Source organism: Gopherus flavomarginatus, chromosome 21 (assembly GCF_025201925.1).
Source record: "Gopherus flavomarginatus isolate rGopFla2 chromosome 21, rGopFla2.mat.asm, whole genome shotgun sequence".
NCBI lineage: Eukaryota > Metazoa > Chordata > Testudines > Testudinidae > Gopherus > Gopherus flavomarginatus.
The window spans coordinates 18452442-18464653 of NC_066637.1; the positions used below are offsets into that span (position 1 = coordinate 18452442).

At 49.0% G+C, this 12212-nt stretch overlaps 1 protein-coding gene across 1 annotated transcript; it reads left to right on the forward strand.

The window, feature by feature from the left end:
- Positions 1-7177: 7177 nt before the first annotated feature.
- LOC127038600 (guanylin-like) lies at positions 7178-11489 on the forward strand. Its single transcript, XM_050931296.1, has 3 exons — positions 7178-7252; positions 9655-9844; positions 11416-11489. Exons 1-3 carry the CDS (start codon positions 7178-7180, stop codon positions 11481-11483), a joined length of 333 nt encoding a protein of 110 aa, XP_050787253.1. The 3' UTR covers positions 11484-11489.
- The last annotated feature ends 723 nt before the right edge of the window (positions 11490-12212 follow it).

The following is a 12212-nucleotide window of genomic DNA, read 5'->3' on the forward strand; positions in this document are numbered from 1 at the left end:
CTATCAGCTGTGCCGTGAGTTGAAGAGCCTCAAGGATGGTATGAAGGATTTGACTACCATCCCGAGAGAGAAGATGGGGGATGGTCTGGAGGGTGACTGGTTGACAAACAGTGAGCTGGGTGAGATAAGGGAGCCATGTTTTTCTTGAACAACTAGAATAACCTTGACCTTGTCTTTCCTTATCTTGACCAGCACCTTGGAGTTGGGGGAAATGCCTGAACCTCAGCAAAAGTGAAAGGCAATCCCCCCAGGGAGTGGTGACCCAGCCCACCTCCCGGGCAGAACTGAGAGCACTTCTTGTTCTTGGCTGGGGTGAGCAAGTCTATAAGCAGGACTCCCCAACGTTGAAATGTACAGTGGAGTGTAAATAGAACGTGTCTCCCTTAAATAATCAGTATGAGTAAATCCCCAGAATTATCAAGTAGTGCTGTAGATTATGGGAAGGTGGGAGCTTCAGTGGACATCATGACATACATGGATCCTTCTCACGCTATCTCTAGGGAGAGGTGCTCAGTGAGCTTTGTGATACGATAGTCTCTTGTGCAGACCTGTATTGTGTGTTGGAGAACACGGGATGGCTCTAAAGAGCTTTTCCACCCCCAGCTCAGTAAACGAAAGGGAATTCAGTTTAAAGATCTGTTTTAAGACAGCTGCTTCACAGGGATTCACAATGGAGGAGTCCACGTTTTATAGATCTCTTCCCCCCCCCCCCCTTAAAGAACCTGCTCACGAGTTAGGCGTTTCCTTACGCTCACCATCATGAGTCAGTCAGAACACTGGGGCTCTGGTACCTCGCAGGACTTTCCTCTGTCTACCAGGGAGCAGCCTTGCAGCTTTGAAAAAACTTGAGCTAGTCTTACCCATCCCGCTTTAAAAAGCACAACGTGAGTGAGATAGTCTCTCTCATTAGACCAACTTCTGCTGGTGAGAGAGACACACTTTCCAGCTATACATTTTTGGTCATCCGTTACCAATTCTTCAGGTCTTCAGCTCCATATAAGCTCGAAAGCTCACCTCAGTGGACGTTACTCTGCCTTCACCTTCCCCCTGAAGTGCCAGAATTAACCCTTGGCTTCCCCTCCCAAAATCATGCTTTGTTAGACAGTGTTCCACCCCAGAGATGTGGCTCCAAATGATGTCAGAAAGGGTTGCCTGTGTGTAAGGGAGAGCAGAGTTCAGGCCAGTGTCTGGAAAGCACTTGAGGATTCCCCTTTTAACCATTATTGGTGATGGGCCAGAGTGGTGAAGTTTGGCTCCAGATAGAGCCTTCCCCGTAGCCGTGGTCAGGCTGGCTTGGTAAGCAAAGCATGGTCTAGTTCAGACCAATATTGCTTGATCAAACTGGCTCCGTGACGAGGGCCAGGAACCTCCTCAGGCTGTTGCCTGGGCTAAGTAATGCAATGCATCCTCCTCGAGGAGCCACGGATGGACTGTTGTCTGTATGATTCCACATGAGAAACCATCTTTTTTGGCAGGACCTGGGGTGAATGACTTACCAGGGAGGAGTCCCAGGGATTAGCAACGTCAGGATTGAAATGGAGACTCTTGAACAGAATACTGGGTCCAAAACTAATCCACACTCAGCTGGATGAGATATTTCAGAGCAATTAAATCCTCAGGGCATGCGCTGGTGCAGCAAACCATGGCACGGTTGATTCAATGCAGACAGCCAATCTGACTCACCGTCTCCTAAAGCAGCTCTGAATTGGGCTGTGTGGTACACAGCCACCCCCAGGCCTCTCAACAGAAAGCTGCAAGGAGAAGCCAGATAGCTGGCCCCACCTGCTGTTTCTGAGACCTGAGAGCATCTCTCTTCCAGCTCCATACAAAGGAAAATTGGGATAAGAGGCCTGAAAAGTGCCTGATATTCCTTCTCGCATCACAGGCAGCTGCATGTGCACTAGAGAAGTACTAAGCGTTAATTAGCATTGATGATGTCGTGTGTTGTTGTTGGCCAGAGTTTGCTACTCTCATGAAGCCCCTGAAGGGTAGGGCTCATGAAAATGATCCAGCTGTTGCTATATCTCCATGTTCTGTAATGCTGAAGTCTTGATCTGAGCTTTGGAGAGGCACGTGAGAGGGACAAAGGAAAGATGGGTGTGGCCTGTAGGTCTGTGTCTTAGCTACAGAGCAACCTGCAGCGGGAGAGGAGCAAGTGTGGGAACTGCTCCAATGCTGCAGTCGGGGGGCCAGCTGGAGAACAGAAGTACGCCGTGAGCAAATTGGGCGCTGAGGTAGGCTAGGGAGCAGAGAAGTGGGTGGGAAAGCGGACAAGGTGCAGCTGATCTAGGGAACACAGCAAGGGGGAGATGAGAGACCGGACACACTGGGAATGACTCGAGTGAGTCAGTTGACCCAGCCTCTGAGACTTGCAGCTGCGGGTCTTTTTCTGTAGTGTAGCCAATTACCCTTTGTTTCATTTTTGGTCAACTGATCATGTGACTCGAGCTGCAATGTCAGCTTCCTTCTGAAGTTAAATGAATGGGTGTGAGGGAAAAGGTTCCTCTGGTTTGCTCAGTTCTCATTTTGGATCCACACTTCATGTGTCTTCTGCATCTTTAGGCACCTAAATATGTTTGAAATTCTGCCTCCCGAAGTGCCTAAGTCACATCTGAAAATGAAACTTAAGCCCCTAAATCACTTAGGTGCCATTGCAGTGTTACTCTGGGTATTTGTGGGCTACCTGGATACAGACTGGGCCTTTTCCAAGCAATCCTCCCCTTTTCCTTGCATCTGTGCCCCCCTCCCTCCTCACTTCACATGGCAGCCTTGTAAACAGCAGCAGCAAAGGGTGGCTGACATGGTCTGTTCATGAGGCAAGGGGTTAACATTAGCATCCCTTCCTCCTTGCAGCTGGCTAAGGAGAAGTGCAGCCAGAAAGAAACACCCGTCTCACTACTTTGCCAAGCCCCGCTGCACCTTGCAGAGATGCTCCCAAAGGCAGATGAGACTGGTACTATGCGGGCAGCAGCCCTCAGTGGAGGGAGAATGGCCTTGTGGTTAAAGCACAGGCCTAGGAGCCAAGAGCTGGGGTCCGGTCATAGGTCTGCGCAGATTTGTTGTGTGAATTCAGGCAAGCGCCATTGCTGCCCAGTGCCTTTGTTTCCTCTGAGGCAAAATGAAGCTAATGACCGTGATATACCACCCAGAGAGGTCACAGAGCCAGTCCTTTCACATTTGTAAAGCACAGCGAGATCCTCAGACAGCTTATGTCAGGGCCTGGTTGTGGATGTTTGCCAGGTCCCTCACGAGAGGAAGGTTTTCTCTCACTAGCATAGGGCACGTCAGTGTCTGCGTCCCAGGCAGCTGTAGGCCAGGGACGGCCCTGAGAAGTGATCCACACCCACCCTGCCTCTTGCTTGGGCATTCCAGTGCCATCATAGACATTAACACCCCACAAATCTCTAGAGGGCCCCAAACTCCTGAGTAGGGTGACCAGGTGTCCCAATTTTATAGGGACAGTCCCGATTTTTGGGTCTTTTTCTTATATAGGCTCCTATTACCCCCCACCCCCATCCCGATTTTTCACACTTGCTGCCTGGTCACCCTACCCCTGAGTCCTTTGGGAATTCCTCAGCACCATCCACCACCATTTAATGCAAATCTCCGTCCCTTGATGGTTTCATTTCCCTTTCCATCTGAGCAGTAAATGTCACTAGCTGAGGGCTGGGAGCAGGATGAGTGCACACACATCCCCTCCGCTGCCCATTGGCCAAGGGCAAGGCTCCCTGTAGACACCGAGTGTTCCTGGGAAGCTGAACTCTGGCCTGGGGGTAGGCTCAGACACCGTACTGCCCCTCCTCCCCCCCAAGAAAGGGAGGCTTTTCTGAACAAAGACGTCCCCACATCTGCCTTCCATCCTTCACCCAACTGCCTCTTTCTTGGGCGTGAGCCCCCAGGATACTTCCAAGCCCCCCTCCATTTGGTGACCCCTGTGGAATTGCTGGTCCTCCTTACTGGTTTCCACAGACTCCCTCCCTCTGCCAGGCTCCAAGAAAGCTGAGGATCTCCTGTGGCTCCCGGGGCAGTGTGTCCCCTGGGCCTCCAGACTGTGGGTGTGTTCAGCTGTGCCCTGAAGTTCAGGGGAGACCTGAGCATGAGGGGCTGTGGGGAGTCCAGGAGTCAGTCCAGGGGCTCAGCGCACACCAACAGCTTGTTGGACCCCTTCAGAATATCCCAAAGCAGGGACTGCTGGGGGCAGAATAGGGGCTGGGAGAAGGGGGCAGGGAGCCCAGGGGAGGGGAGGCGGGTCTGGGGGAGCAGGTCAGGGAGCCCTTGGGAGGGGGAGGGGAAGGAGGGTCTGGAGGAGCGGGGCAGGGAGCCCTGGGAAGGGGGAGGAGGGTCTAGGGCAGTGGGGCAGGGAGTATTGAGGGAAGGTTGCTGGTAGGAGAGGATGAAGGGGTTATTTTATGGTAAGGGAGATAGTTTCGGAAGCTCAGAAAGGGAAAGAGGTCCCTTGCCCACACTTTATGGACATAGACAGTGGTGTGGGGTGGGTTGGGACAGAGGTGGGGGGTTGATTAGATATGGGAAGAGCTGAAGTTTGGGGGTGGGGAGTGTGACGGTGCTGCCCATCGGAGCCAGCTGAGGTCACTCAATCAGGGTGAACTGCAAACAAAACGGGGCAGACAAACTCCAAACGCTGGTGGTTATTCCAATACTTAGATTTACCAAGCCAGCACAAAACAGCTTCTAAGTGACCAGCCTCACTGGTCACTTAGAAGTCCAAACCATGCAGTTCCCTTAAAGTGCCCAGCCTCGGGCCTCCATCCAGACACACCTGTCAGATATGATGATGATTCCTAAAAATCTTACTTCATCATATAAAAGAAAAGGTTCTTCCAATCCCAAAGGATCAGCCACATACCCAGGTCCAATTACAACTTAGATCTTACCCACAATACACGCTACAGCCAATTCTTATTAACCAAGCTAAAATTTATTAGAAAAGGAAAGAGAGAGAGTGTTGGTTAAAAGATCAATACACATACAGACTTGAGTTCAATTCTTGAGGTTCAGATGCATAGCAGAGGCGAGCTTGTAGTTGCCAAAAGTCCTTTTAGAAATAGTCCATAGGTTATAATCCAATGTCCATATTCAGGGTGACTCCAGTCAGTGACTGGGGATCTCAATCCTTGTGGCTTAAGGTTTCCCCTTCTTGAAACCCAAAGCAGATCTGAGATGAAGAAGGATCGTGTCCCAGGCTTCTTATACACTTCCAGCAGCCTTTTGGCCTGAGAAAACAATAGGCTTAACTCCTTCTCTCAAACATCCTGGCAATTAGCACAGAGTAATTTATTCATTAAACAGTTCAGATACAGGTTACCACAACCTTCAAAGAGACACATAGACAATAATATTATTTCACTCAAGTATCATCTTAAATGCTAATATTCCTTTTTTGATCTTTGAATTAAAACTATAGCAATAGACAAGACTTGTTTGCTGGCATCCCAAGACCTGAGCAAACATCTCCCCTTCTACCTCTAACAATGCAGACTTGCATTTCAAAGCTCTGTTCATTTCCATATCTTTCTAACCAGTTCTTAAGGTTCACCCATGGGTCAGGTCAGTAGGTGAGGTGAGTTAATTAACTCTTTCTGGCCCTGTCACCTTTCAGTGAGATATTATATTACACTCATAACATCACAGGGAGTAAGACCTAATTCTGATCCTGCTCCCCTGTCGGTTCCCGCCCTACCTGTCCCCTCTCTTTCAGTGTCACAAGTCCGCCTCCTGCCTATGACTGGCCCATGATACCAGCCTCCATCGTCCACTTATTACATCTTCAAACAAACTTCTTTGTGCCTTCTCCCAGGCTGCCCCTCAGGCACCTGGGGTGTGTGTGTGTGCTCCCCACAAGCACCCGCCAAACGAGCTCATTGGCTTCCTTCAGAGCCCGCCACAAAATGCTCCTGTGTCCGGAAGCCTACGCAAAAGCTCAGCAGTGGCTAGGCTACTAATGTGCTGGGACCACTGGCCACCATGCCGACCAGCACTGTCTCCTTGTCCTTCCCCTGTCAATCTGGCTGTGTTCACCTATTGTCTCTAGGCTCATACTCCGACGGTCGGCTCCTTGGGGCAGGGTCTGTCCTTTTGTGCTGTGTTTGGACAGAATCCATGGGGGCCTGGGGCCATAGCAATATTGTGTGATTGATGTGGACTGGCCATTTTGGTGTAGCCGTTCAGGGGACTTTACCTTTCGTTTCAGGAAGGGCCCATGGTGATCTCTCTCCCAACAGGAACCAGGTGCAGATTCCCGATGGGGTTGCTCACTTTGTGGGGCTCATGTGGGTTGTCTATCTGCAGCTGGAGCTCCTGCTGGCTGGCTACAGGGTGGAAGGAGTCTTGCCAAGACCTGTGTCATTGTTAAGGACCATGAGCAATTCCTGCACAATCCCTTTGCATTCCTTGTGCACTGTTTCTTTCCCACTGACTGGGAGCTGCTCTGGGGCTGGGCTGTACCATGCATATGGGAGCACTCTAGTAAGGTGCTTCAGAGAGCAGCAGTGAGAGAAACTCACAGATCTGCACACAGCAGATACCTCACGTCCTGAGCACATTCAACTCTCCCAGATCCCTCACTGCATTCCTTACTCACTGGAGTTCCAGGAGGCAGCCAAGTGACAAGCAGTTGCTTCAAGGGGGCCAAATGCCTCTTATCTCTTTCCAATCCCCTTTCATTCTCAAAACACTGCGGACACATGCGCTGGCGAGAAATTAAGGACACACCACATGGGGGGACCGTGGTTTCAGACAGTGTGTGGGATCAGGCAGGTAAGGGCTGGAATTTTATGGTTCCTTGTGTTATATCCGCTTTCCCAAGCCTGAAGAGACTCATAAACATTGGGACCTGCAAGGATGGGGCCGGCCTGCTCTGTTGATAAGTAGTTAACTATTAGCCACTTCAGTGGTTATTAGATGGCAATAAATTTGCTCAGTCAATGGTTGGATTAATGAATGACCAAGTCAATGGTGTATGAAGGTTTTATAAAGCTTCCTTTCCCTTTGGGGAGGAACAGGCCTGCCTGCTAGAGGAACTGAGTACTCAGAATCCAAAGGAGCACGGAGGAGAGAGAAAAGGAGCCAGAGAGACAGGGGAAAAGGAGACTGACGCACTCAAATCAAGACAGAAGACGTAGCCTGAGAAGGAAAGGGCGTAGTACCTGCAGGTGCCATGAAAGGCGTCACTTTCCCAGTAACTGCTGTGCTTCTGATACTGGTGCACAGCTCCCAGCCTGTCTATGTCCAGGTGAGATCAAGGGCTCTCAGACCGCTGTCCTTTGATTGTTACAGATTCAGCAAGGAGTGACTGTGATGCAAGGGAGCAGGGTTAGAACAGGAGATCATAAAGTGGCCTCGTAGGTTCTAATCCTCACCTGGCCACAGGCAAGGTGTGTGACTTCATTGCTCCGTACCTCGATTTATCCATCTGTGTAATGGGCTTTGTATTTATAATTACTTCTGAGGTTTGTGAGACTTGATTGTTTGCAGAAATGTTTTGAACTCCTCCAGTGAGAGATGTTCTGGACTATAAGTGCCAAGTGTGTGCCCAGTGGCTGCCAGGCAGCTCCAGACATAGTGATTAGGGACATCTATTTCACAGAAGGGGCTATGTTATTTCTGGCCCACCTGGCTAATCTGCTTCTGGGCAGAAGTTCCCCCTGCAAATAATCAACTAATTTAAGTGACGGAGCCTGCAGCTATGTCACATAGGGAATAAAAAATGGACCCAAAGGCTATTAAATCAAAAGGAGGATGGTGAATGAGGCCAGATTATCAGAAGTGCTCAGCACCCACTCTTGGGGGCTTTGGGAACAAAAGGAAGTGGTTGGGTGCTGTGTTATTTTGCAAATGTGACCCAAAGGGGGCTGGGCATGTGTGCAAGAGAGACCGAGAACGAGAGAGAGAAAGAATTCAGTCTGTGCTCAGACCCTCGTAGGAGCCTGCGATCACTGAATTTCATTGCCATTTCACTAACTTCACTGGAATGCCAAGGTGTGTGGTATCGTCAGCTGTTCATCAACTCTCCATGGTTTGCCAGGAACTATTCTACAGTATCTCAGCTTTGCTTTCTCTTCATTTCCCCTTCTGGGGCAGGGTGCTGCTGATTATGAGGTCGCTTCTTCCTTTTCTCCCAAGCTGTTCCTGAGCTCAACGACTGTGGGTGGGAACAGATGCTTTTCTGTGAAAGGAAAAAAATCTCCAACTTCCCATCTGCCTTGCGGCTGCAGCAATGGCTTTTTTTTATACACCATAAAGCCACATCTAACTGGAAAAACTCTTGTTGCCTTTTCTAGTATCTTTAATGTGCTGTTTGCCTCTGGTTCTCTTTCATTATTCTACTGCCAGTAACACACCAAATGTGTTTCCAAGAGTGGCCACCTGCACACATGCACACACTCACGCATGGGTGTAGGATGATCAGCTCTAGAAGTCCAGTTCCTTGCACTTTGAGCCCAGCTCCGTGGGAAGGGCTGTTACCCAGGGCTGTACAGAATATTAAGTACGTTTGTATTTTTTAAGTCCTGTGTTGATATTCATCGAGCTTGGCTTCATCCTGCCACTCGTGAGACCAGAATGCTCGTGCAATTCACTTGTGAACAGGATTCTAGTCCTTTCACTTGGGCCAGGTCAGCTTCCCCAGGTTCAGACTGATTTCTCAAGGCAAAAACCCCACAGAGACTGTTGGGCTGTGAAATCCCTCGGCCTGCTTTCGTTCCATATGTCCTAGAAGCCACATGACCAACAACGCATCTTTGGCAAGATGGTGACTGACATTCATGTGACTTTGCAATGTGCTTTTCACGGCTGTGTAGGGTAAACAAAGTACCTGCCATATGGCACAGATCTCGATGGCACATTGTAGAGATGCATAAAAGATGCTTTGTAAGGCATATGGCATCTGTGGACTGTAAACAGAAATCATTTGCAAATAAATATTTCAATTTTCATTATAAAATCTGGCAGCTCCGGAGCCCGGGAACAGACATTCTGCTTGGTGGGAAAGGAAGGGGGCTATGAGTCAAGCTCTGCTCCTATAAGCCTGGCTCCTCCACCTAGTCTATTCCCGTTTACACACCCACCTCTCTCCTGTTGGACTTTAAATACACAGTGTTGCCTATCTGCTGAGCATCATCTGATGCTGGCCCCAAGCCCAGTAGAAACAGTAGTGACCACCGCGGGGCTGGGCCAGCTTTTACATAAATATACACCACTCTTTTTGGACCATAGCAAAGGACAGGGATCCTCCTCATGGAGTGGTTACGTTCTACATTCTCTATGCACCCTCCAGTGTAGATGAGACTTTTAGCTGGAGGGTCTGTCAGGGATAAGTGCAGTATGCATGCAGCTGCTGCTGTTCAGTAAGATGGGTAGAAAAGCCTCTGTCTAACTGATTGGCCAGCCTGGTCACATGGTGAGGTGACCTCAAAGGTCTCTGTACTGAAGAATTGACAATTAGATTAGCACTCACTGTATACCAACAGCCCCCCCTTCCCCCCACAGTTCCAAAATCACTCAACAGTGAGCACCATCCTTTCCCCCTGGAATGTACCATTGTGCCCGTGTATGGCATCACTGGCTTCTGGTGCAGCGAGCGGGATCTTTGTAATGACTCTTGCCTGACATATTGCTTTGGTTCTCTCCAAACAGGAGGGGGAATTCTCATTCCCGCTCGAGGCTGTGAAGAAGCTGAAGGGATTCTTGGATGCGGATGCCAGAGCCAGTCCTCGGATGATGGCTAGGACAAGTTTCATTTCTGTGTGTGCCAACGCAGAGCTGCCCAAAGAATTCAAGCTCGTATGTCAAAGGGAAGATGCACCCATCATTTTTAACAGGCTGAGTACGTAGCGTATACTCACAAGCTGAGACCCTTCAATCTCAAATGTTCAAAAGAGGCAGCCACAGAACTGCACTGGTCCCCCTAGGCTCTCAGCCTGCTACTAGGGCAGCTGATAAACAGCTAGGGCTAGTGTACCCGTGAGCTTTCCGCAGCTGGCAGTCATGAAAAATTGCCTGTAGCGACTGCAGTAGTTGTTGAGGTCGTCGCTAGCTAGCACAGAGATTTCTGTATGACACCTGCTGATGCAGGAGTTACCTAGGTCAAGCTGAAGCGACTATGGGGTAGCTCCCCCGGAGTAACTGTTCTTGCTACAGCTTAGCTGAGTGTAAAGCCAGAAGGGCCCATTGTGATGATCTAGTTCAGTCGTGCCCAATCTTATTACACGAGAGGGCCACGTAAACCTAAGCACAACTCTGTGTGGGCCAAGCAGATTCTATAGATCATTAATCAGATTTAAAGTCATCTGTACTGATTTCTATTTTGCATTCAGCTTGTTTCATATGTATTTAGATAGACAATTCTGTACAATTAGAACCAACCTATTTACACACTTGCGTAAACGAAAACAATGTCAACATGACAATAAAATGCCAATGAATCGGCCGTTAGTATTGTGTTGAAACAGGCTGCAGGCCTTAAGAAATGCTCTGGTGGGCATGTACAGCCTATAGGCTGTACGTTGGATGCCCCTGATCTAGTCTGACCTCTTGCATAGCAAATTTGCCCAGTGATTCCTGCATGAAACCCTATAACATCTGTCACTGACTTTTATTTGCTCTCTGAGCACTGCCGGAAAAAAATATCAAACACTACAACTCACTAGCTCAAGACAGCTGCCCTTCCCAGATAAGCACCATCCGGACTAGAGTCCCTCAGTCCAAAGGAAAGATGTGTACCCTGAATGTCACCAAATCCAGACTCTGACATATGAAAACAATCTAGCTGTTAACTCAAGTGCCACGTGCTACAGGGCTCTTTCGTCTAGCAGAGAAAGGCAGAACGAGAATTGAGGGCTGGAAGCTAAAAACAGATACATTCAAATTAGAAATAAGGCAAAATGTTCAACATCAGGGTTGATTAACCACAGGAACAAAGCACCAAGGGAGGTAGTAGATTCTCCATCTCTTGGTGGCTTCAAATTGAGTCTGGAGGTTTTCTGGAAGATGCTTTAGTGAAACACAAATTAGTGGGCTCAATAGAGGGATAACTGGGTGAAATGTAATGGCCTGGGATATCCAGGAGGTCAGGCTAGATGATCTTATAGTCCCTTCTGGCTTTAAATTTGATAGATTGATGAATCTAGGTTCTGAACAGCGCAGTTCTGTGCTACCGAGTGTTCTTGGTTCAGTCACTGAATACCTATCTCCTGTGCGCTATTTTTCCACAGTGCATTGGTAAAAGATGTTGCTCTTCAGCTAAGACTTTACAAGGTGCAGTTTTCCTTGTTATTTTGTTCAGGTGACTATTAAAGCTCCTAAAGCAGCAGTGAGGAGGAGTCTCCATGTCCCCTGATGTGCTTGCTCAATTCCCCTACAGAAATCACTGAAATATTCTCTTTTCTTCCTGAACAGACTTGGCTGTCCAAGACATGGATATATGTGAAATCTGCGCCAATGTAGCCTGCGCAGGTTGTCGCTGAGGAAGGATGAAACCATGTATATGGGGCCAGCCAAGCCCTGCAATCTCTGCATTTATCCTGCAGCATCGTTTGCACTGGCAAAGCTATTCTCTTTAAGGCCAGGTCTCCGCTACCACCTGCTTTGGTATAACTTACGTGGCTCAGGAGTGTGAATAAACCACCCCCTGAGCGACGTAAGTTACACCGATCTATGCGGTGGGAGAGCTTCTCCCGCCGACATAGCAACTGCCTCTCACAGAGGTGGATTTATTATGCTGATGGGAGAGCTCTTCACCAGATGCAGTGCAGCTGTGCCAGTGTACTGCTTCTAGTGTAGACTATCCCTGAGAAACAGGAACAAGATCCCCTCCCAACACCCACACCAGGGTCACTGCTTCACTTTCCAAAAAGCTGTGTTAGGATGGGTGGCAGGTTTGGGGAATTGTAGAATCACCTGTAAAAACCTTGTGAGGTCTAAATCCATGTGTGATTGTCTCCACCTGCCCTAGTAGATGTAGGAGCGCAAAGAAAATTCTATCGGCACAACTCGTGTGCCATGGGATGGGGTTAGCACAGGTACAATCCAGTTTCATAGTGGGAGGTGGGGCTAATGACAGGATTGGTTCAGTGTCCATTTAGTTGTCTTAATGTTGCTGATCAATCTGAACTAACCACCTGCCCTGCTGCCCTCTGCAAACCTTCCCCCACCCCATCTCCCAATACTTTTTTCCCCAAGAATTTTTCCCAGAA

Excerpts from the sequence above, each read along its gene's own strand:
- LOC127038600 (XM_050931296.1), top strand. The coding sequence starts at position 7,178 with ATGAAAGGCGTCACTTTCCCAGTAACTGCTGTGCTTCTGATACTGGTG. Across the intron at positions 7,253-9,654 it reads CCCAGCCTGTCTATGTCCAG|GAGGGGGAATTCTCATTCCC; the intron begins GTGAGATCAAGG and ends CTCTCCAAACAG. Across the intron at positions 9,845-11,415 it reads CATCATTTTTAACAGGCTGA|ACTTGGCTGTCCAAGACATG; the intron begins GTACGTAGCGTA and ends CTTCCTGAACAG.